The sequence below is a fragment of the Macaca nemestrina genome, chromosome 9 (genome assembly GCF_043159975.1).
Source record: "Macaca nemestrina isolate mMacNem1 chromosome 9, mMacNem.hap1, whole genome shotgun sequence".
Taxonomy (NCBI): domain Eukaryota; kingdom Metazoa; phylum Chordata; class Mammalia; order Primates; family Cercopithecidae; genus Macaca; species Macaca nemestrina.
Window position 1 is genome coordinate 1,736,116 of NC_092133.1, and position 25,305 is coordinate 1,761,420.

Consider the following 25,305-nt stretch of genomic DNA (forward strand, 5'->3'; position numbering starts at 1 on the left):
CGCCGTCCCCGTGATAGCGAGTGCCCAGGGCGCCCACCGGCCCCACCGCCCCTTTAAAAGGACTCGGCCCACCGCCTACCGCGGCGGCGACCTCGCAGCCCACTCGTCACGAGGCCGCGGCGCCCCGCCCGTTCCGGCTCACCTCAGGCGGTCGCTGAAGCCCCAGCGCCTGCGCGCCCCTCGTCCCGCCCCTGTCCCCGCCCGCGTCCCGCGCACCGCAAGCCCCTCGCCCACCCCCAGGACCCGCCCCGCGCACGCGCCGCACGTGCCACACGCACTCCACGCCCGTGCGCACGCGCAGGCCCCGCGTCGCGGCCAATGGGCGACGCGGCCGCAGATCCGCCTGGCCCCGCCCCGCCCTGTGAGTTCCTCCCGCCGGGCGGCGGGGCTGGGCTCAGTCCAGGAGCGCAGCTGGGCCGCGGCGCTCCGCTTTCCCAGCGCCCGCAGCTGAATCGCAGTCCGCAGCCCGCAGCCCGGCGCGGACTCCCATCGCCGCAGTCGCCCTCCGGCGCCATGTCGCAGAACGGAGCGCCCGGGATGCAGGAGGAGAGCCTGCAGGGTGAGGCCGGGGAGGCGGCGCGGGAGCCAGGGGGCGCGGGGGGAAGCCTGGAGGAAGGCCAGAGGGAGGCCGAGGGGGCGCCAAGGGAGGTTGCCCGGGAGGCCTGGGGGACATCGCGGGCCGGGCGAGGCTGCGCCACCCGCCCCTCCCGTGTCCACCCCTCCTGCGGGCGTGCGGAGCCCGGGGCATGGGGACCCCACGTACTGCCCGGGGTTCGCGGCCTCGCCGCTCGGGCGGGGGTTGGCTTGGACCCGGGTCGGACCGCACGGGAAAGCCCCGATTCTCCAGCTCCGCCAAGCTGGAATTCCACCTGGAGGTGAATCTGCGTCTCGCAGTTGGTCCGAGAAGCCTCAAAGTCCACGTTGCCCTCCGCGGTCTGTAGTTCAGACCCGTATTGGTTTTAACGACCAAACACCAAGGCGTGGCCAGTGGACTGTTATGTGCTTTAATTTTGTTATTAATGTTTATATCCGTGGTGATTTAGGATTTCCTGAAGGGTGAAGGCGGAGATGGGAGGGGGTTACAGTGTTTTTAAAATATGGCATTTAATGGGCATGTTCCAGTTCTACTAGAGGGTCGTTCCAAAACAAAGCTTTAAATTACTTACGGGTTAAGAAAACACAAGCACAAGGACGCTGCCAGTGCCGCACTCAGTCGTTACAGGCTGCTTAATGCCCGAGTAGAGGCTCTCCCTGTGCCCTTGGCTAGATTCGCAAGACCATGCGTTCGCGCAGCGGGAAACGCAGGCCCGGGGTGCAGGACTTGCCCCACGCACAGCCAGGTGGCGTGGAGACCCTCCCCACCCGGAGGGTCCGCGTCAGAGTCCAGACAGCATTTGCTCAGGGAAGCGGACACTGAAGCCGCCTTCCCAGGGTCCCTAGGGCCCAAGCCTGGGAGGAGGGACCTGGTGGCAGCTGACCTTTGTGTTCTCTGAAGCCAGAGTTTACTAAGCAAAATTAGCATGTAAATAAGCTTGGGAACGGGCTGCTGAAACCTCTGACTGTGAACTTTTAATCTTCATTGAGATTTTTTAAAACCATGTATTCACATAAATTCAGTGAGTTGCTAATTTTATTACAAAAAAAAAATTTTACTAGGCAGGACTTAGTTACTGTAATATATTAAATATATATATATTTGAACACTACAACCATATTTTTTTAACTTTTTTTTTTTTTTTTTTTTTTTTTTAAGAGACGGGGTCTATGTTGCCCAGGCTGGTCTGAACTGGGCTCAAGCGATCCTCCCGCCTCGGCCTCCCAAAGTGCTGGAATTAATAGGTCTGAGCCACCGCGCCTGGCCTAGAACCATATTTTTAAAAATCCTGTAATTCGGATTTTTCCTCTTGAAATTTAAACATTGTTTATTACTATTTTGGAATATATTAAGGGGTGTTTTCCTGACTTTTGTTATAAAATCCAAGGGATGTTTTTATAAACTCTTTGCCATAAAATCACCCATTTTCCGGTTGTGTTACTCCTGACATTGTGCGTTTCACTGCCTGGCTGGGGATCTGGGCGCTGGGAGGTGGAGGGGGCCCCGGGGGGGGCTCAGTCCTCTCTCCAGTATGTAACTTACACAGGCTGCTGAGTCATTGGCAGTGCAAGACGGCCAGCGCCGGAGTTGCGAGATTTTTGTTTTTCTGTTTTGTTTATTCTGTAAAAGGATAGTTACCCGCGGGGTGGATCCCATGTAGGCGATTCCTTGGGCCGCCCTGAGTGTCCGCGCGTCAGGACGGGGCCACCGTGGGCTCGGCGTGGGCGGGGTTGGCCTGTCCCGCGGGCTCCAGCCGCCTGCAAATCCGGCGCGGAGCGGTGGCTCGCCCAGGTAGCGCTCACCTCTGCCCCTCTGATTTCACTGCCCCTTGTTTACCTCGGAACAGAGAACTGTGGGAGCCTTGCAGCCAGACCCACAGATGGAAGCAGCGAGCACTCTCTCTGCCTGTACCTCTGGGGCCAGCTGCTTTTCCTGAGGAGTTGACGGCAAAATGGGCTGATTCCGTTCCTTTCTATCTCTTGATCATTCTGGCTATTGTTGTTGACCCGCAGGATGCTCGTATTCGTCCTTTTTTTCCTCTTTATTTTTTACGAGCCCAGTCTTACTTTGTCGCCCAGGCTGGAGTGCAGTAGCACAATCATTATCAAGCTCACTGCAGCCGAGAACTTGGCCTTTTTCTCCTAGGCATGTCACTGCTGACATGCAGGAGAGGTAGGATTCTGTGATGAGACCGGGTCACGGTTGCTTGGCGTCACTTCCTTGAAGGACCCACTGTCTTCACCAGGAGGGCATCAGTTCAGTAAACTGCTTGCCCATTTACTCTGGAGCTTCCGTATTTAATGATCCAAGCCCTCAGCTCTTCACCCACTGCTGTGTCTGCAACTGGCAGATGGTTCTCTTGTCAGAGGCAACTCACCATGGGTAAAATTGTAATAGGGGAAAAGATGCTTCCACTTATTTTGGAGCGGAATTGTAGCATTGTGCGCTTTGAGACCTGAAGGGGTTGCAGACATCTAGATTCTTGTCCAAGACCTGCATTTCATAGATGGTCACAATGAGGTTCTAGAGGTGGAGTGAAAGATAAGGCTGGCAACTTAAGGAGAAGCCAAGGACTCTGCATTAAGCACCAGTGGGATACCTGGAGCCCAGATGCCTGAGGCTGCGTGCCATAGGCCAGGGTCCTGGAGGAGAGCCTGGCAAGGGGGGAAGGTTGAGGGAAATGAGCCGTTAGAAGCCAGGGACCTGATTTACCTACCGGGCTGACTTGATGCTTGAAATATTTTGTCAGGCAAGTCACTTTTGTTCCTCTCCACACTAACCTGAGAAGCTTTAAAGGTAAAAACAGCAATTTCTTAGAGCCCACCTCCCCTGGGGAAGCAGCCCTTTGTATGGTTTTGGGGGTGCTAGTTCCCTCTGGGGTTCACAGCGCCTCTGCTTCAGGCTTTTTTTCTGGGATGCTGCCTCCCTCTCTTCTGACATTTATCCCAGAGCTTTTTCAGTCTATTTTCTGGATTCCACCCCAGCATCCCAAATAGTCACTTTCAGAGTGGGCTGAGGCTGGGTTTTTGGAAAACAATGAAAAAATACCACAGGTGATTCTCCCTTCATAGCCAGAGTTGAGATTGTCATCCCAGGTTAGGGCATAGGGTGGCCTTGAGAACTTGGCCCTGTGTTTACTCCACGTGGGGCTCATGGCTGTGGCCAGTGAATCCATGTTGAAGAATGGGACCCAGGGAGTTGCCCTGGGGACATACAGAGGGCAGTGAATCGAAGGCATTCCCCAGAGTCTGTCACTGGAGAGACAACTGCTTCGGGCACCTAGAGAAGCTGAATGTCAGATGATTTTCTTTTCTTTTCTTTTCTTTTTTTTTTTTACATAAAGCGAGAATAAGACATGGATTAAGAACTCTTGTTGGAGTGTATTCTGTCTCTGAGATAGACCCATCAGTTTTCTTTTTGTAATGTGATGTAAATATAGTCTAGGCTTTTCAGAATCTCATCTGCCTTGATATAGAAGGGAGGTAAGACTTACTGGCTGTGTGTCTTGTTAGCACTGTAAATTATAACTAAGTAAGGAGGGGGAGGAACCTAAGGAGAGGGAGGTAAAATGAGATTAGGAAGGAGGGCTTTTGTTGCAGCAGCCACAGCAGCACCTTTCTTTCTGGGGCCTAATTATGCTACAGTTATTTGAAGTAAACTACTTGTGATTATGAGCAGGTTTTCTAAGGTCATTAAGCAACCTCACTCCCCATCTTTCTTTGAAAAGGTGAATGATCTGAGTGGAGAACTGTAACATGTGAGTAGATACACAGCATGCTGCATTCTCCAGGAAGTGCCTTTCCTACCCGGTTGCTGTAGGTTAATAATAAAACTCCTGTCCCTTAGTAAATCATTCCTGGGAATACAGCTTTTGGGCCCAAAGTCATTAGCCATAGACAATCCGGAATGGGTTTTTTTTGTTTCCTGGATTTTTAGGATCTTTTCTGGGGCGATTTTTAAAAAGCACTGCTTTGGTTTGAATATGTCCTCCCCATGTTGCCCGTGGTATGGTAGTAAAAGGTGGACCTTTAAGAGGTGGCTTGGCCATGGGGGCTCCTCTCTAGTGAATGGGATTAGTGCTCTGAGGGGCTGGATGGAAGGAGGTAGGTCCCTCTGTGCCCTCATTGAAGGGATGGGGCAGGAAGGCCCTCCCCCGACACCAGATGTTGGTGCCTGGATCTTGGACTTCCCAGCCTCTAGAACGGAGATCAATTTCTGTTGGTAAATCACTTAGTCTGTGGGATTCTGTTACAGTAGCACAGAGAGACGAAGACAGAGATACACTTGTCTCCACTTTATCTTCCTCTCCCTATCGTCTTCAGCTTGCCACTTGTGTGATAGATACATATGTGTTTGGTCTTGACCCTACTTCCAGGTGCAGAGCACCTCAACCCCTGGGATTTCCTGAGCAGTAAGTGTCTCCCCCCGGAGACAGAGTTTCACTCTTGTTGCCCAGGCTGGAGTGCAGTGGCAGGTCTTGCCTCACTGCAATCTCCACCTCCTGGGTTCAAGTGATTCTTCTGCATCAGCCTCCCGAGTAGCTGGGATTACAGGCACCCAACACGCCCAGCTAATTTTGTATTTTTAGTAGAGACGGGGTTTCACCATGTTGGTCAGGCTGGTCTCCAACTTCTGACCTCAGGTGATCCCGCCTGCCTCAGCCTCCCAAAGTGCTGGGATTACGGGCGTGTGCCACTGTGCCAATAAGTGTCTTAAGCACGTTTATTAAGAAAGTAAAAGAATAAAAGGGTGGCAACTCCATAGGCAGAGCAGCCTGACCAGTGTGTGTGTTATTCATAGTCACCCTGTCAGCAGTGTGCTCCAAAAGTGCTCCTTGGTTCACCATTTTTGGTGTGAGTTGTAAGGAGCCCCTTCAGAATACATTGCTAATACAGTGGTTCGAGGGCGGCCCCAGGCTAGTTATTTGAGGTAGAAATTCCCAGGGAAGCCCCTCCTAGGAGGGGAGGGGACTGGAGATGGAGATGGGGGAGCCATGAGGTACGGGTAGCATGGTTGGGGTTAGGGTTGGGGTGTGTGGGGTAGGGGGGTCTGGTTAGGGTTAGGGTTGGGATGTGGGGTAGGTGGGTGTCTCGTCTCGAGAGCATGGTTGGGGTTAGGGTTGGGACGTGTGGGGTAGGTGGGGATCTGGGCTGTATGTCATTTCCATTTGGCTCCTCTGTAATTGTTTCTGGTAAATTGATAAAGTAAAATGTTTTTCTGAGTTCTATGAGTTGTAGCAAATTATTGAACCTGAGGGGGGTGTGTGGGATCCCCTGAGTAGGTAGAGGGACTGGCAAAAATGTGGGTAACCTGGACACCCCATTCTCCACTTGCATCTGTGGGAACAGTCTTGTGGGCTCGACACTAAGTCTAGGTAGATAGTCAGAATGGAATTGAATCGTTGGACACCCTGGTGGTGGTGACTTGGTGTCCCACATTTGATGTTAAGAGTGGCATCGGAGAAGGGACACCTTCAAGCTTCAAGCTCCATTTGTGTTCCATATCGTCAGATATCTGAACAACACTTTTGGCAATACTGTCTAGTCAGATGAGCGGTTTCAGGAATGGTGTGGTCTATCCATCTCGGAAGGCACCGTGTAGCCTCTGCCAGAGTGTGGGGCAGACTGGCCTGGGCCTTTCTCCTGCAGTGAGCTCCAGGCTCCAAGACAGAGCCTGGCCTGCCTTTGTATTAAGGGATGTGCTGCTTGCGGGCCAGGACATGAGGCAGCGTGAGAGGCCAAAGAGAACAGTCATGTGTTAATTTGAAAATCTGTGTGATCGCGGCCGGGCGCGGTGGCTCAAGCCTGTAATCCTAGCACTTTGGGAGGCCGAGACGGGCGGATCACGAGGTCAGGAGATCGAGACCATCTTGGCTAACACGGTGAAACCCTGTCTCTACTAAAAAATACAAAAAACTAGCCGGGCGAGGTGGCGGGTGCCTGTAGTCCCAGCTACTTGGGAGGCTGAGGCAGGAGAATGGTGTAAACCCGGAAGGCGGAGCTTGCAGTGAGCTGAGATCCGGCCACTGCACTGCAGCCTGGGCGACAGAACGAGACTCCGCCTCAAAAAAAAAAAAAAAGAAAAAAAAAGAAAATCTGTGTGATCATTTCGTTAGCAACTTACTGGAGGCTGTTTGATGGTATAAGTTGCAAATCCACATTTCTTTCCTGGGCCTTCGGTTTGCTTTTTTCTGGTTAATATGAAATATACTCAGCAACAAGTGGCGTATTGAGGCTGGGCCAGGCCTCTTTCAGGAGAGATGCCTAGTGTGTGTGGAAAGCTGACCACCTGCCTTTGCTTCCAGTGAACATGACGGATGAAGAGGCTGCTCCGTTCCCTCTAATAGCATGGTGTTGGTAGTGCTGTGTTGGTTTAAGGACAGTCAGCAGCTCAGGGTGATTATTCTACTTACTCAAATTATAGTGACTGCAAAATGAGATAATTCCATTGTTCTCCTCCGTACGTTTTTCCATCTTTTGTGACCTGCACTTTCCTCCCACTGCACTCCATCCTCCATACGCTACCAGAGGAAGCTTTTACCAGATTTGCTTTAAATAAATAAACCTATGACACAAAGTAGAGAAATTATCCTGGGCCCAGAAATAGACGTGTGCCTATGTGCACGCTTCATGTCTGACAAAGGAAGCAGCCCAGAGCGGAGGCGAGGTGGGAGCTGCCTGCAATAAATGGGGCATCCGTATCACATCAGTGGAAAAATTAATCCACATAGATTTTGGATCGAAATGTGAATGTCATAACAGTAGAGCTATGTGAAAATAACAGAACAGAACAGAATAGCTCAGGAAGGGACTGCTACATTTGACTGAAGTAAAATCAAGAACTTCTGTACATCAGAAGGCATGATAAGTGAAAAGAACAAGCTACCAAGTGAAAGTTACTTGCAACGCATTTAAATATGCAGAAAAATGCATATCTAGAGTACAGAATTATCCCAGAATTGCACTTTTAGCAGTAAGGGAACGGGAGCAGCGTTCCAGCCTCAGTTTCTATTTATAATGGTGACAAGGAAAAAATACTGCTGGATGCCCACAAATAAGACAGATAATAGAAAAGAATGAGAGATTTGAAGAACCAGTTCAAAAAAGATGCTATCCAGATGGCTAGCAAACTTGTAAAATCGTGTTTAACATTGTTAGAAATTAAATACATGCAAAGCAAGCCACAAAATACAAGTAATAGAGGCTGGGCATGGTGGCTCACACCTGTAATCCCAGCACATTGGGAGGCCGAGGTGAGAAGATTGCTTGGGCCCAGAAGTTCGAGACCAGCCTGGGCAACATAGCGAGACCCCATCTCCTAAAAAAAATAGCCAGGAGTAGTGGTACATGCCTGTAGTTCCAGCTATTCCGGAGGCGTCAGCTAGAAGATGGCTTGAACCCAGGAGTTTGAGATTATAGTGAGCCTTCATTGTGCCGCTGCACTCCAGCCTGGGTGACAAAGTGAGACTCCGTCTCTAAAAGAAACAGAAAATAGAGGTCAAACCTTTTAAAGAAAACTTTAAATCCCTTAAGCTTATGTTGACGTTATTTTTTTAAGACCCCTTTTTCCAAATAATAGCCTTTTTCTTAGAGAAGCTCACTGCAAGAAAGCATTCTAATTGGATTCTGGCGACTCAGCAGAGTTCCTGGACATTGGCTTGGTATAAACGGACTGCAAGACATGGACAGATATGTGGTCTCAGCCCCAGGAGGCTTCCTTCCTGTACCCAGGGAGTGTGTGCGTAGACAGTCACTGCCACACGAGTGGGCAGAGGGATGTCTTCAAGGTGGGGTTAAGGGATGGTTCCTGGCGTGTCACCATGGCTACCTCTTGGAAATGGAGGGGCAGGCTGGTTAGATATTAAGACCAGATTCCAGAGTGGGTAGAAAATTCCATCTGTGCCCCTTTTTTTGTTCCCACCAGGCTCCTGGGTGGAATTGCACTTTAGCAATAATGGAAACGGCAGCAGCGTTCCAGCCTCGGTTTCTATTTATAATGGTGACATGGAAAAAATACTGCTGGACGCACAGCATGAGTCTGGACGGAGTAGCTCCAAGAGTTCTCACTGTGACAGGTAGGTGCACGCCAGCAAGCGTATGCGTTACAGTGCTGATGGTCTTCAGTGCGTGACAGTCACCTCTAGGACAGGGGGCTGCTGTTCCCCTCAGGCCGCGTTCGGGAGTGGCTCCTGCTGCCCTCTTTGGGGATGCAGCGTCCTGGGACTTAGTCTGTGGGGAGCCATGTTCAAGTCGCCAGTAGGCAGCAGAACAGCCATGAACCCCGCTCTGAGAAACGCACTCACGTGCCTCAGCAGGGCCGTGGTCGCAGGAGCGGTTCCTGGGTAGCAGCACTTCTGAGTGACTCCAGGGTAGAGTGGCTGAGTGGTCAAAGGTCGCATGCCCTTGAGAACTGTGCAACAGACCGTGAAGGCGGCAGGTGACAAAGCCAGCCGCTCGCCAGCTGCCTCCCCCCGCCTCTTCTCTGAAGACTGGCTAGCTAACTCCTGTCGGGCTCAGCCGACAGGGCTGAGGAGTAGTTTGGCTCTGGCTGGTGCTCGGTGGAAGGGAAGACGCACACTGGCTAGAGCCCCTCATCACGGAGGCGGCTGGAGGCCTTTGGGGTTTGAGCTTCTAATGATAGAATGTTCACATGATGTTCTGTTTTTCTCATTCTATTCACATTGCCAAGCCCACCTCGCTCACAGACACCACAAGATACTAACAGAGCTTCTGAAACAGATACCCATAGCATTGGAGAGAAAAACAGCTCACAGGTAAGCTGGAAGAAGAATGCGAGTTATAAGTATTTGTGATCTGTTTGTACAGGAAATGGTTTAAAATGTAATTGAGCACCTCAGAGAAAAGTCGGGCTTTAAGGGTGTCTCCTGTCTTAAAAAAACACAACAAAAAAAGTCCACAAGCACACGGGCTGGACACTCAGCTGAGCGGGGGCGGCGCCGAGTGGGACAGGCAGTGGGGGCCTCCCGCCCCTGCCTGCCATCAGGAATACACCGGAAAGGAGGAAGGGCTCCCTGGTGGCTGCAGCCTAGAGAGGAGGGAGGGACCACTGGAAAGGGTGGCAGTGAGCCAGCTACTGGCTGGTCTTTCCTTGTGGTTGTTGGTTGGACAGTGAGTGGGTTTTAACACTTGCATGCTGTGTGGGACTTAGGCGTTACCCGCGGGGCCATTCGAGGCCATTCGGTCACTGTGGCTGTGACTCTGAGGTGTCCTCCTCATTAGACATTGTCACTGCCTGCTGGAAATTACACCCTGTGCCTTTCCTAGCATTAGTCCTGAGCTAACTGGTGCCTGAGCAGTGCAGCATTAGTGGCTGATCAACCTGGTAATTTTTTTTTTTTTTTTTTTTTTTTTGAGATGGAGTCTGGCTCTGTCGCCCACGCTGGAGTGCAGTGGCCGGATCTCAGCTCACTGCAAGCTCCGCCTCCCGGGTTTACGCCATTCTCCTGCCTCAGCCTCCCAAGTAGCTGGGACTACAGGCGCCCGCCACCTCGCCCGGCTAGTTTTTTTGTATTTTTTTAGTAGAGACGGGGTTTCACTGTGTTCGCCAGGATGGTCTCGATCTCTTGACCTCGTGATCCGCCCGTCTCGGCCTCCCAAAGTGCTGGGATTACAGGCTTGAGCCACCGTGCCCGGCCTCAACCTGGTAATTTAGTGTAAGATCATCTTTTTTAAAAAAGTTTTTTGTAGAGACGGGGTCTCCCTGTGTTGCCCAGGCTGATCTTGAACTCCAGGGCTCAAGTGATCCTCCCAAAATCCTGGGACTATAGGTGTGAGACTCCATGTCCAGCCTGAGATGACTTTTCTAATGGTAACAGATAATGGGCTTTACATGCCGTCATTTAGCCTTGTTGTGAAAACGGAGTCTTAGAGGAAAAAGTGTGCCTGGGGTTATTGCCTTGGTTTACTATCATTCTCCCTTCGCAGATAGGGTTCGAGGCAGTGATCAGTACTGTCTTGCTCAGTTATATCTGGTAGTGCCTTACTTACCTTGTTGCAGACGAGATGCGCGATAAATGTTTTCTTGGGTGTTTGTTGATGGTGAGAACTTGAACGACGGACCGTGTTCTGTATTTTGGAAGCTCTGTGAGGAAGCATGGCCTTCCAGGCAGGATTAGTAGCTGGCTCTTCAGTGCTAGCTTCCCTCAAGGCTTCCTTCACCAAGGAAACAAGGAGTCCCTGTTACCCAGGCCTTCTCAGGGACATCCCCCTGGCCCCACTCTGGGGGTTCCAGAGCGCAGCATGATTTTGGGAGCCCCGGGAGCCCTGGCTGTGGATGTGTGGGTGCACCCCAGGGCGTGCGGCCTGCTCCTCGGCACATGGGGCTATATCCAGCTTGGGTATACCCAGATGTTTGGTGGGTTTGGGGAGCTATATTCTGATTTTCAATTTTATTTCTTTTTTTTTTTGAGACAGGGTATTGCCATTTTCACTGTTTTAAAACAAAAATTTCTCCTTAGTTTTCAAAGGAATTAGATGTTCAGGTACAGAATCCTGAAAATGCAAAAAAGTAGAGAACACTGAGACTCTTGGATTTAAAGTCCTCTTTAATGTTTCATGCTGTTATATAATTCTGAGGATTTGGCCGCAGCCGTGGTTGTGTGTACATTTCTGCCTTTTCCCTCCTGCTTTTCCCGGAAGCATCTTGTAAACCTGCTCACTATCCAGTGTCCGTTTCCTTCGTCATGTCCCTGTTTTGAGCCATTTTCGGCTGTTTTCATTTTCTTTTGTTATAACCAGTGCTGCAGTCACCATCTTTGCCCTCATGTCACGTGACTTCCCTAGGACAGTGTTTGCCGCTGTCAGTACCCCAGCATCTCACAGTGAACCAGATGTATTTACGCCCTGGGTGGGACTCCCCCGAGGTGATCTGTACCTGGAGGAGGCGAGCGAGCCGGGAGCCGGGAGTGCGGTACGGCCTGGGGAAGGCCCCCAGCCCCAGGACTCCCCTTGGACCACAGTCTGGGGCAGTGACATGTGCCTTTGGGCTCTTGAATGGAGCCTGCGGTTGTGAAGCTCGGGTGGGAGGTGGGTGTCATGTGTGGTACGTTAATCGGCATTTAACATCGACTTTATCTTAGTCTGAGGAAGATGATATTGAGAGAAGGAAAGAAGTTGAAAGCATCTTGAAGAAAAACTCAGACTGGATATGGGATTGGTCAAGTCGGCCGGAAAATATTCCCCCCAAGTGAGTGTGTTCTCAGTGTCACGGGGGCTCCCCTTGACAGAGGACACATCGGCTGACACATTTCTTCCTGCCTCAGGGAGTTCCTCTTTAAACACCCGAAGCGCACGGCCACCCTCAGCATGAGGAACACGAGCGTCATGAAGAAAGGGGGCATATTCTCTGCGGAGTTTCTGAAAGTTTTCCTTCCGTCTCTGCTGCTCTCTCATTTGCTGGCCATCGGATTGGGGTAGGTGATGTGACTCTGTGACTCCCGCCATGGCATGTCGTGGGGCAATTCTGGGTCGCGGTGATTTATTCGTAAACTATTTCCTGAAGTCCGGCTCATCAGTTACAGCTTGGTGCATTTTCGCAAACACACCCACAGTCACTGTTTAGGTCAAGAAACCACCAGCCTGCAGCCCCAAAAGGCCCCAGCACAGGCGCCCTGTAGTGCTGTCGGGCATGGACGAGTCTGCCTGTTGCTCACTGTATATAAATGGAGTCACAGCAGGGATTCTTATGTCTGACCTTTGTCCTGTGTGTAGTTAAAAGCAGTCTCATTTCTGCGTAGTACTGCATGGTGGGGACGCCCCCAGCCGTCTGCTGTAGATGGAGGGCCTCAGTTACTTGCTGTACTTCCTCCAGGACCGGACTGTTGTTCTACTTAACTCTCAGCAATAAAGAAACCAGTGCGGTCTCCGATTTTTCTGGCTTGAGTTTCGCTCTTGTTGCCCAGGCTGGAGTGCAGTGGCGTGATCTCGGTTCACTGCAAACTCTGCCTCCCAGGTTCAAGCGACTCTCCTGCCTCAGCCTCCTGAGTAGCTGGGATTACAGGTGCCCACCACCATGCCTGGTTAATTTTTGTATTTTTAGTAGAGACGGGGTTTCGCCATGTTGCCCAGGCTGATCTCGAACTCAAGTGATCGCTCACCTCGGCCTCCAAAGTGCTAGGATTACAGGTGTGAACCACCATGCCTGACCTTTTCTGGCTTCTTATACTAACTAATTCTGCAGAAAACACAGAGACCAGGCAGGTGCCACTGTGGATTCTCAAGAGCTTTAGCTGCAGCAGTGGTGAAGAGCCAGAGCGGGAAGCCAAAACCGCTCCTCCTAGGGCTGGTCCCACCCTCTCTCAGTGGGGAGGAGGGGTCTAGTCCTGGTGTGCAAACAGTGTTCTATGGCTGCTGTGTATTAGACAGACTGGAAAGACTGGAATGCCACTGGGGGCAGGTGGCTTCCGTTGGCCAGAGGGCTCACATCTGGGGTCGAAGGAAACGGGATAAAAGCCACTGAGTTTCCTGGGCCGGGGCCTGAGTGCTGCCATGTCTCCACCTCGCCCTCCCATGTGTACGGCTTTCTCCTAGCTCTTGTACACATTCTCACGTCCACCCCCGTCACCTTTATTTCTGCCAGTGCTTTTTGGAGTCAGACCCACAGACTGCATCAGCATCACCAGGCAGTTTGCTTTCTGGAGCCTTTTCCAGAACTGTCAAGCAGACTCCGGGGGCAAGGCCTCAGGATCCTCATTTTAAATACGAGGTTTAGCCCTTCCTTTCAGGATGGGTTTCTGCAGCCACTGCTTCCCAACTACTGTCCTCCATCCTGCTCAGGTTTTCAGAGCCTGATACTGCCACTGGCGACCCACACCCCCTCAGCAGCTTTCCAGAACCGCACTATAAAATCTGCCCCGAAAGCTGCTGCAGCATGGTCTGTGCCCACAGTGCCCACTGCACCACTGCCCATAGGCCAGCACTGTCTGTGCTCACAGTACCCACCGCACCACTGCCCATAGGCCAGCACTGTCTGTGCTCACAGTACCCACTGCACCACTGCCCATAGGTCCGGAACCGCACTATAAAATCTGCCCCCGAAAGCTGCTGCAGCAAGGTCTGTGCTCACAGTGCTCACCCCACCACTGCCCACAGGCCAGGCCAGCCAGGCTTCCGATTCTGCCCCCTTTCCTGGAGACCCATCCTCCTCCCTCCTGGAGTGATGCCCGCTGGTCAGCTGGAGCGAGCCTCTCTATTGCCGACACTCCTGCATCTTTAGTTTGGGACATCTTTCCCACTACCGAATTTAAACCACGTGAGGGCAGGAGCAGTTGACCTTGGTGAGGCTGGTGGCGATGAACTGGCAACACCATCTTGCCCTGGTAGGTGACTTCCCCCAGCACTGAGTTGGAACAAAGCAGCTTTCTGTCTGGAAACAGCGTTTCAGTTTGGTGATCCTTCTAGGCAAGAATACAATCTGATGTTTTCTAATTAATACAAAATACATATTGATAAAACACTCGGTAAAAGATTACAGATAGATTCATTACAAAATTTTTATAATGGATATAAAATCACCAGTCCCTTGCATAAGCTCTAACCACAGTGAGCTACCCTGTTTCAGCTGTAACACAATCTCCTGGGAATCACAAGATACATTAACTACTGATTACTTTTTCTGTTAAGGATCTATATTGGAAGGCGTCTGACAACCTCCACCAGCACCTTTTGATGAAGAACTGGAGTGACTTGGTTCATTAGTGGGATTACTTCTGAGCTTGCAACGCAGCTCACTGAAGAGCTGTTAGATCCTGGGGTGGCCGCGTCACTTGTGTTTATTCGTTCTGTAAATGCTGCGTTCCTAATTTAGTAAAACAAAACAACAGACACTAAAATCATGTTGATCTATAATTATACCTATGAGGTCAATTAATAAGCATGTCAGACTGATTAATATCTATTGTAAAAATTTGGTAGTGAATTTGGATATTAGATATAAATACCTGAATATAATTTTAATATCCTATTCATGATGTATGTTGTATTTTAAAAATTATCTGCAACCTTAATTCAGTTGAAGTACTTTATATTTCAAAAGAATGAATAACATTGATAATAAAATCGCTACTTTAAGGGGTTTGTCCAAAATAAATATTGTGGCCTTATATATCACACTATTGTAGAAAGTATTATTTAATTTAAATGGATGCAGGTTGTCTACTAAAGATTATACATAACTATGCTAATTGTTCGTAATCAACAGAAACCAAGAGAGAGCTACAAACTCAGCTGTACCGTTCATACACTAAACTCTTCTTGCTTTTGCAGTATAAGGAATTAAGTCTCCGATCATTAGGTAATCACCTTGGATGATCAGTTTTCTGCTGAAGGCACCTGCTCAGTGTCTTTTCCTCTTTATCACTCTGCATTGGTGAATTTAATCCTCTCCTTTGTGCCCAACTTGTGTGTGCTTTTAAAATCAGCTTTATTCTAAGCAAATCTGTGTCTACTTTAAAAGACTGGAAATGGGGAAAAAATAAATAAATCTTTGCCAAATCCTTCAGATTACTGTATTTACATATGGTTTCAAATCAGACATCATAATAGCTTCTTGATGAAACCAGGACTGGTCCCTATTTTGATATTATCTTTCCTACAGCAAGCTTTTTAGAAAGGCTGCCTGCCCAGGCCTTGGTGTTTCATCTTTCCACGCATAATTCGGGTGTGAAATCTAACACTGTCATTTGTAAAGATCTCTGTTGATACTACCTTGGAAGCAGTCACTTCTGGAGGAAGTGGATGGCATGACATCAGAATTCCTTTATATAATTTAACCTCAGAATAGTCTGAGATCATTTCGAAGCACGCTGGTCAAGGAATTCCGTTTCTGTTTTAGAGCAAATACGTTTGCTGTTTGTCTTCCATCACAAACGTGGAGTTTCAGCACCTTACAGAGCTTAGTGAACCCCCTGCTCACCATCAAAGTTAGCACACAACAAAGCCAACCACGTGTCCCCCTCACAGACGATAATGGCTGAACTCTCAGTGAAACCAGCTGTACGGCCGGGCACAGTGGCTCACGCCTGTAATCCCAGCACTTTGGGAGGCCGAGGTGGGCGGATTATCTGAGGTCAGAAGTTCAAGACCAGCCTGGCCAACATGATGAAACCCCATCTCTAATAAAAATACAAAAAATTAGCCGGGCGCAGTGGCGTGTGCCTGTAATCCCAGCTGCTTGGGAGGCTAAGGCAGGAGAACCGCTGGAACCTGGGAGGCAGAGGTTGTGGTGAGCAGAAATCACGCCACTGCACTCCAGCCTGGGAGGGAGAATGAGACTCCATCTCAAAAAAGAAAAAAAAAAAAGAACAGTTGGAGGTACTGAGCTCTGGGACTGGGCCAGTGTGATGGCTCCACACGTGTAATCCCAACACTTTGGGAGGCCCAGGTAGGAGGATCACATGAGTCCAGAAGTTCGAGACCAGCCTGGGGGAGCATAGCAAGACCCTGTCTCTACAAAAAATACAAAACTTAGCCTTGTGTGGTGGCACACACCTGTAGCCCCAGCTGCTCGGGAGACTGAGGCAGGAGGATCCCTTGAGCCCAGGAGTTCAAGGCTGCAGTGAGCCAGGATAGTGCACGCAGCCTGGCAAGAGCAAGGAAGACCCTGTTTCAAAAAAACCAGAACTCTGGGACTGGAGTGCTTTAGACAGATGGGACAAGAATCAAGTTTTCTAGAGGTGTTTTTCATTAGATTGTAACATTAGACATTCATTAAAAACGAAGTCTGATGTGTGTATCCATGTTTTTATCTTTGAGGTAGGGTAATGGCAGTAAGTGAGCCTTTCTGAATAGCTTTTGTAAACAGCCCTTCTTTTCTACAGTGGTTAATACAAATAACTGCCCACACCACTCATTAATGAAATAACAAGTTTACAAAATTAACATTACCTAAATGATTTTGATAGAAAAACATTGTACACTTGGCCACTATTTAGCTAATATTTACTCTGATGCAGACACTTGCCCATACACATCTGCTTAGGGTGTGGAACGGGACGCCTACACGTTGCTTACAAGGAATGCGCATGACTGCGAGAGAGGAGTCGGCAACACCTCAAAAAACTCCAGCCCTGCATCTATGCTTTGGACGCATGACCCACTTCCAGGAATTCAATCTGGAGACAGACCTAGAAACTTCTACATGCACATGCACGAGGACATAATAGGTAGTATTTATTATAACATGATTGTATTAAAATACTTGAAACAATTGAGGTGCCCGTGCATAGAGGCGAGTAAGCGACAGTGCTGCCCTGCAGGGCCGGCGCTCTGCCACTCAGGCACGGCGGGGAAGAGCTTGGGATGAGGGGTTTCCAGGGAATGTGAAGTAAAGAAAGGTGCAGAAATAGATGTGTCCCTAGCAGAAAGTAAAGAACATTTGGTGGCAGCTCTTTGAAACAGGAAACCTGTAGCAGTTTTAAGACAGCCCCCGGCCAGGCACCATGGCTCACGCCTGTAATCCCAGCACTTTGGGAGGCTGAGGCGGGTGGATTGCCTGGGCTCAGGAGTTCGAGACCAGCCTGGCCAACACGGTGAAACCCCATCTCTACTAAAATACAAGAAAATTAGCCAGGTAGGCCGGGCGCGGTGGCTCAAGCCTGTAATCCCAGCACTTTGGGAGGCCGAGACGGGCGGATCACGAGGTCAGGAGATCGAGACCATCCTGGCTAACATGGTGAAACCCCGTCTCTACTAAAAAATACAAAAAACTAGCCGGGCGAGGTGGCGGGCGCCTGTAGTCCCAGCTACTCGGGAGGCTGAGGCAGGAGAATGGCGGGAACCCGGGAGGCGGAGCTTGCAGTGAGCTGAGATCCGGCCACCGCACTCCAGCCTGGGCGACAGAGCCAGACTCCATCTCAAAAAAAAAAAAAAAAAAAGAAAATTAGCCAGGTGTGGCGGCGTGCACCTGCAGTCCCAGCTACTTGGGAGGCTGAGGCAGGAGAATTGCTTGAACCTGGGAGGTGGAGGTTGCAGTGAGCCGAAATCACGCCAGTGAACTCCAGCCTGGGCGACAGAGCAAGACTCTGTCTCAAAAAAAAAAAAAGTCCCCTATTTTTTTTTTGACAACCGCCCTTAATGAGTGATGTGGGTCTGTGCCCCTTCAGCTCTGGACTCTGCCAACAGGACAAGGAGGCAGTGATGCCAGTGGTGCAGCACCACTTCCTGGGCCCACCCAGCCTTAAAAAACTGGCAGCTGCCCCTTCCTGTCTCTGGGGGTGCATGCTCTTGGCCGTGCTGGGAGGAAGCCACGTTGCTCAGTAGAGGCCTGGTCAGATAGGACCCAGCAGCTAGCATCCCTGCCAGCCATATGGCCCCTCTGTGGATCCTCCAGTGCCAGGAGTGATGCCCTCGCTGACCGTCTGGAGCACAGATGAACTGAACCTGCTAAGCCCCGTCCAAACTGCAAATGGGTGGACAAAATACAGGATTATTTAAATATGTAGTATACTTATGTGAAAAAGCTAAGCAAAATATATACACATACCTGCTCATTTGTGCAAAAAAACTGAGGTAAGGTAGAAATAAATGAGATTAGTTACCACGGGGTGGAAACAGGTGGAGATGGAAAATGGGAAGAGGGTGGGAGGGGTGCAGCTTTTTGTGTAACAGACTTAGAACCACACGAATGTTTCACATGCTGCCAAATTCAATAAACTATTGTGGGGGGAATCCAAAATGGAATACCTACAATAACGGAACCTCACTGTTATAAATACTAAAACCACACTGAAGGGGTAGGCTGCTGAGCTAAATGATGGCCAGAGAACACCATTCGGGATGGATACTGCAAGGTTAAAGTGACATATTTTAAAAAAGAACGTAGTATACTCTTGCTAGTGGATTTGCTTTCTGTGGGTTGGCAATCCTGAAACCACAGGCGTACTAACATTGTGTGATGTTACACATGACGACAGCCTGACTTCCCACCACTGGACAGTCACAAGGCAGGCCAGCATGAAGCCGTGGGCTTGCTGGGTTCAGTTTAGCAGTGAGTCGCGGTTTGAGCTGGAGCTGTGTGTGGCGGGGTGTTCCAAGTGCCACTCGACAAAAGGGCCTGGAAGCAATGATCCTCCAGCAGCCTGTGCGCGGCCAGCCCTGGGTCCCGGTGCTGGTGATGGTTGTCTCAAAAAAAAAAAAAAATAGAAAGTCACCATGAGGCAAATACCAATAACTGCTGATTTGTCGACGGAAACTAAAGTTACTGGGTTCTTGAGAGGATATTCTCGTTGTGTCCCTGCAAGATACTCATTACACCAAGGAAAATAGTGACTCTACAGTGAAGAGACCTGGTAGACACCACCTACATCCTGATTTGATGCAGAGGAGGCCAGATCTCTTCCGTGTTCTTGCCAGAATGCATAATTGCAGTTTAATCACGAGAAAATATCAGGCAAACTAAAACTGAGGAGTCGTCTACAAAATGCCTGCCCACACTTCCCAAGTGCTCGGGCCCTAAAGACTGCAGCAGAGACTGGAAGACAGGGAGACAACAAAATACAATGTGGGCCCATTGGAAGGGCCCTGGACAGGAAAAATGGACACTTGTGAGACAGCCAGGCAGGTGCCAAGACAGGTGCAGCTAAGGCTGCTAGCCCTGCACGGTGCGAGTCCCCACGAGGCTGCAGGAGACACCAGTTAGGCGGCTGGGTGAAGGCTGCAGGATTTCCAAAACCTGTTCAAAATTATTCCAAAGTACAACACTAAGAAGGAAAATATACCTTTTTACTTAAAAAAAAAAAAAAAAAAAAGTGTGGTCCCTGGATGAGGGGTGTCAGCGCTGCCTGGGGGCTTGTTAGAAAGGCAGAGCCTCAGAGCAGAGCCCTGTGGCGTCAGAAGCCGCGTCCCACATGTGAGGCGACACCACCATGCAGCGGCCAGTGAGGAGGCTTCGCAAATGGGCGAGGACAGCCTGCCCAGGCGCGTGCAGCGAGGACAGCCTGCCCAGGCGCGTGCAGCGAGGACAGCCTGCCCAGGCGCGTGCAGCGAGGACAGCCTGCCCAGGCGCGTGCAGCGAGGACAGCCTGCCCAGGCGCGTGCAGCGAGGACAGCCTGCCCAGGCGCGTGCAGCGAGGACAGCCTGCCCAGGCGCGTGCAGCGAGGACAGCCTGCCCAGGCGCGTGCAGCGAGGACAGCCTGCCCAGGCGCGTGCAGCGAGGACAGCCTGCCCAGGCGCGTGCAGCGAGGACAGCCTGCCCAGGCGCGTGCAGTGAGGACAGCCAGGTGCCCCCCCAACATGCACAGGTTACTACCCCATGTGTAGAAATGGGAAACGAGTGAATCTTATTTTGTGTTTGTACAAAAACTGAAGTACCCCCAAGAAACAAGTATCCAAAATGATCTACAAGGGCAAGACTTTGTCACCCTCCTCTGGGGACTTGTGAACGGTGTACGTGTGACCAGTTCACAGCTTCTTTAAGAAAAAACACTTCAGTAAGAGCCAGGGTTACACTGTGTTCACATATTTAGGTTTGGACAACAAATTTCCCCTAAAGTTCTTGGAATCATAAATTAATGTTTCCCATCCTGCTGGAACAGACACACTTAAAAAGATGTCCCAACCTTGTTTTGAGATGGAGTCTCACTCTGTTGCCCAGGCTGGAGTACAGTGGCGTGACCTTGGCTCACTGCAACCTCTGCCTCCCGGGTTCAAGTGATTCTCCTGCCTCAGCCTCCCAAGTAGCTGGGATTACAAGCGTCCACCACCACACCTGGCTAAATTTTTTGTATTTTTAGTAGAAATGGGGTTTCACTATGATGGCCAGACTGGTCTCAAACTCCTGACCTCGTGATCCGCCCGCCTTGGCCTCCCAAAGTGCTGGGATTACAGGTGTGAGCCACCGTGCCCGGACCCAAAGATAATTTTCTAGCAACTCCAAGGCAAGCAAGTGAATTGTCTAAGGTCACACAGTCATCTTCAAAGGTATAATATTAATAAATGGAAAGTAAGTACCACTGATTATGAAACTCGATGTCATGCAGTCGACCACTCCAAGCAGACGCAGCTCTATCTGGACCTCTGATCGGTGGAAGTGCAGCCACCTCTCGGCCTTGGCTGGGCTGAGGTTGTGGGGTGGAGCCTGGTGGGCAGTTGTGTGGTCTGGGCCTGGCTATCTTCGAGGTTGGTGCAGTGCAGGCAGCCCCTGCCAGTTCTGACTGGGTGGTGCCAGTGTTTTGCATCTATACACCAGCGATGGACAGTCCCTGCAAATCCGCAAGGGACCCAATCTCCAGCTGAGTTGCAGGTCCAGGAACACAGCCTGTTAGCAATGTCTAAGACACGTCCCAAGGATAAGAAGAAAATGGAGAGCTACAGAGCCTAAGACAATGGGAGTTGTAGAATCGAAAACTATTACTATCCGAAGCATTTCCCAGCAACCAAAAGGAAAATGAAAACAGAATGTGACTTCAACCACTCACCAGATGGAGACTGTGGTGATTAAAGAAATCACAGGTTTCGCTTCTTTGCAATCTGCATCTGGTGAGTGAGTGAAGGTGATGCATGGAGCTGGTGAGCTTTCTTAGGACGGTACTGCCCCTCACCCCAAACCTTTTTTCTCCCGCGTGATGGTGTGATTTCATGAACTGCGGTTTCAGTTCTAACCTCACCATTCCACTGTCAGGGATCCTGGCCACTGCAAACCAGGATCGATTTGGTGTCTATCACTGGGCAGCTAGTCTTGTATTTTAAGACACCAGTTTCTGTTATATTAAGAAATACACTAAAAGGTTCCAATTGGAGATATTTATACAAAATCATTGTACAGGCCAGCCTCAGAAGCAGAGTCCTGGGCACCGGTGCTCCCCAGAGGGCAGTGCCGCCCCCTGGCCAGCTGCCTTGCTGGGCTCTCACTTCCAAAATCCCTGCAGGTTCTGACTGGCACAGGGGGGTGTTTATTCAGGAAATGCGTGCAGGAACTCAGGCGGAGGCGCATGAAATTAGGGACAGGTGGGAGCAGATGGGGTGGGAGTCTGTCAGTCCTTAAGATAATGTAAAAAGACCCCAGAGGACATCAAGTGTGGGTTCCGTCCTGGGTATGACGCCACCACCTCCCCTGGCCAGAGACAAGTCGCAGCCGCTGTGCTCTTGGGACTGGGTGCGGGCGCTGCAGCCAGAGGTGCAGACAGCAGAAGCTGAGGCCTGGCCTAGGATGGCAGCGCCTCTGCACCTCTCACGGCTTCAGGGGTGCCGCAGTTCCTAAAAGATCAAGGAGCCCTGGGTGTCCTGTAGGCAGCCCCGCATTGTCACCAGCACTCTGAGGGGCACACGGGGCACAGAGGCACGGAGCTCAGAGCCAAGCCCAGCATCACCCTAGTGCCCAGCCGGGTGCTGTGGTGTGTGCATCTGTGACCCATGGCCAGGATGGCTGTAGGGAAAGCCCTGGCACAGAGCCTGCCTGTAGCAGGCACTCAGGAGGGGTTGCCACCCACACCAAACCCCACAGCTCTGCAGGGCCTGACCTGTGACAGCCCCATGGGGCTGGAGGTGCTGCCCTTACTCAAATCTGGTCTACACTCCACCCACCCCTGCACACTGCCTGAGCAGAGAAGACCCACTGTCGGGGACTGCTGAGCTCGGCTTCGGCAGGCAGCCCCCTCGGAGGGCACGAGCGAGTCCTTCTGCCCAGGATGGGACCCAAGGTAAGAGCACGGGGCCTGCCAGGCCCCCAGGCCCAGGCCTCTGCTGGGAGTTGGGGGAGCGGTGGCCATAGGCAGCGTCTGAAGGTGGTCTGCAGGCCCCTTTCAGCTCCACGGGTTTGAGCTGCATTTTCTCCCCACCTGCGGCTGGATTCCTGGCTGGCTGTCTCACCAGCTCACAGACGGCTTCCATCCAACTCCCTTGGTGATCCCAGCACAGCACCAACAGGACAGCTCACCACGGAAAATGCCGCTCCAGCCCCACTCAGGACCCCCGGCCCAGCCCAGGGCGAGCAGAGCCACACCCTGCATACAGCAGGCACTTCATTCATGTCCCTTCGCCTGCAGCTCTGGGAAGATGCAACCTCTGCTGTCCTGCACAGCCCGGACTCCTGCTGGGTCTGACCTCATTCCCCTACTCCCTGGCTGACGCCAAAGCCGCTGGCCAAGGACACACGGCACAGGTTTAGGAGAAAGCAAGCTTAGGGCCACTCAGCCTCCGCAGATCCAGACCCACTGTTCCTCCCAAGCAAGCAAAGGGGTGACGCAGAGCAGCCGGGCCAGGCGGATCCGGGGCCAGCCTTGTCTGGCCGGGAGCAGGACACACACCAAACCCACGGCACCGCGCTTCGGGTGGCTTCTGGCGCTCACGGCGGTAACTCGGCTCCACACAGAAGGACAGACAGACATGCACATGCTGCAGTCTCCAGCCCACACCTGCCAGTCGTGTGGCTTCCGAAATCAGACCGTGTGTGTCCACAATGGCATCATAAACTGGTTCCTAGGAGCTCCATTTTTCTTTCAAAAAAGGCATGTTAAATCCACATCTGAAGGAAGTGTGTTCATGGAATCCAGGTCATCACCCCAGAGCACAGCAAACCTTCACGTGAACCACAGGCACAGAACCTTCATCAATGAAAAGTGTGCTCAGCATTAACCTTCAGAAGCTGATGACACTGTTCTCACCTTAAGCAGAAAAGAGGAAAGTTAGAACAAGAGAAGTAACAGATATTTCATAAGCTTGAATATAAATAATAAAAAGTCTGAAAAAGACAGGATTCTTACCTCACTGCGATGGAAAAAGGCTTGAATGGAATCTGAAGTATAAAAGGGAAAAGAACCCAGGAGAAACTTCCTCCATGCCTATTGATGGCACTTCCTTCTCAGAAGTGAATGGATCCTGCTTTTTGCGGACATAGGTGCCTGCAATCGCCAGTGCCTCTCAGAACATGAAGACTGCACTGGGGAGAACCCACAGAAATGGACAGGGCTGCTGGCCAGGTGACTTCCCCCACAGGGGCCCCAGGGCCAGGTGAGGACACCTCCAGGGAACGTGCACCCCAGACCTCGAGGCACTGGCGGTCCCATGGGAGCAGCAGTGCCACACAGAGCCTCTGCACACGGATCCGCCTGGGCTGCACCTTCTGCTCTGCCCCGGAGGTGGAGGAGGTGGCTATTTAGTGGGAAATACGTTCTAGAGGAAAGATGGCAAAAGGTGTCCAAATACGTAGTGAGAATCCAGTTAAACATTTAAAATTTATTACTTTTTTTGGTCAAAATAGTTGAACAAATATATACAATCCCATTTTATTAGAACTTTTTAAGGACCAGGGTTGATTAATGTTTAAATAACTCTGTTCCACACCTCAGACTTTGTAAATTGTGTCACAATCAATCAATATACAGTATAGAAATTATTTTTAAGTTAAAATAAAAGTACTTTTAGATTTTCAATTTCTAACTTAATGTGAACTCAAGTGGCACTGTGTTAGCATTAATTCAGGGTATTGACGGACACCCTGTTCTTGTGCATGTGGATGAGTAATCAGCACACACCTCCATCTCCACTGGGGCACGAGGAATCAGGATGAGCACACACCTTCATCTAGACAGGGGAACGGGGGATCAGCACACACCTTCATCCCCACAGGAGGATGGGGGATCAGCACACACCTTCATCCCCACAGGAGGATGGGGGATCAGCACACACCTTCATCCCCACAGGAGGATGGGGGATCAGCACACACCTTCATCCCCACAGGGGCACGGGAGCCCGACTCCCCACTGCCCTCGGGGACACGTAGTGGGTGTGTGTCCCCGAGGGCAGAAGCAAGCTCTGGTCACTCAGCATTGTTACAGCTCTGTATTATTTGTCTTGGAAAATCTTGATTTCTGGTATCAAAGATCTTACTTGAAAATAAACCAACGTGCTGGTGGCATCATGTAATTAAAATTACTTAATTTTCCTGGCTTGAAATGCAGGATGCAATTTAGCATGCATGTAATTTTAGCAATATTTAAAAAGTATACTTCCCCCAAAGTACTTTTTCAAAAGCCTTAGAAAGAAAGCACGTTTCTTCATCTGTAGTGAATTTGAGGCTACTTTAAACCAGGCTAATTAGATGGCAGCAATTTCGGTTCTTCCTTGCAATTTTCTTTCTCAGAGGTGGCCTCGGTTCTGGTTTTTCCCAGACCTTACCTGGTGTATCTGATGGGCTCCTTCTATAGAAACACAGCGGGTGGCAGCTTGGGGACAGAAATGCTGCACACATCCCCCCACGCTGCCAAAGAAGGGGACACATTTCTCAAACAGGTAGTTCCAAAGAAGAACCCTGCATAACTTCATTCTATGCAATGAAAAGGCAATGCTTACGTTTGGATTTAAAAACACTTTTTATAGCGTGTTGTTTTTATTGAGTGCTCACACCCGAAGGGGTGGCGGCGGATGCTGTGGGTGAGTGGGGCCGCCTGAGCCTGCTCGGGCCACATCCACACATCCACGGAGCCCACCCGGACTCAGAGAAAGGCCGAGAGGACACGGACGGTGGCCACGCCACGCTGCAGTGAAGGCCCAAGTGCGATGGCAGAGAAAGAGGGAAAGTCAGAGGAAGAGCGGTAACTGACAACAACTTTTCTCTTGGATGTTAATTTTTTGGTCTATAAATTGGAAAGGAAGGCTCGGACTGAAATAAATACATTTATTCTGAGTAATGGCCTTTTGGGAGCAGTGTCTGTCAGCTCTGCTTCGAGAGCGTCTCCATGTGAGCAGTAGCGCCTGCC

The 25,305-nt window shown here is 50.7% G+C and overlaps 1 protein-coding gene and 1 long non-coding RNA gene across 2 annotated transcripts; one reads left to right on the top strand and one right to left on the bottom strand.

Moving 5' to 3' along the window:
- Nucleotides 1-395: 395 nt before the first annotated feature.
- Nucleotides 396-15,112, top strand: LOC105470908 (BCL2 interacting protein 3). Its single transcript, XM_011723223.3, has 6 exons — nt 396-559; nt 8,519-8,669; nt 9,284-9,368; nt 11,694-11,800; nt 11,877-12,026; nt 14,236-15,112. The coding sequence occupies exons 1-6, from the start codon at nt 514-516 to the stop codon at nt 14,279-14,281; spliced, it is 585 nt and encodes a 194-aa protein (XP_011721525.2). The 5' UTR covers nt 396-513; the 3' UTR covers nt 14,282-15,112.
- On the bottom strand, nt 13,546-25,187 carry LOC139356154 (uncharacterized). The gene is made up of 2 exons (XR_011607563.1): nt 23,311-25,187; nt 13,546-23,211 (listed from the first exon to the last, which is right to left on the bottom strand). It is a non-coding gene; the product is annotated as an uncharacterized lncRNA (long non-coding RNA).
- Nucleotides 25,188-25,305: the final 118 nt, after the last annotated feature.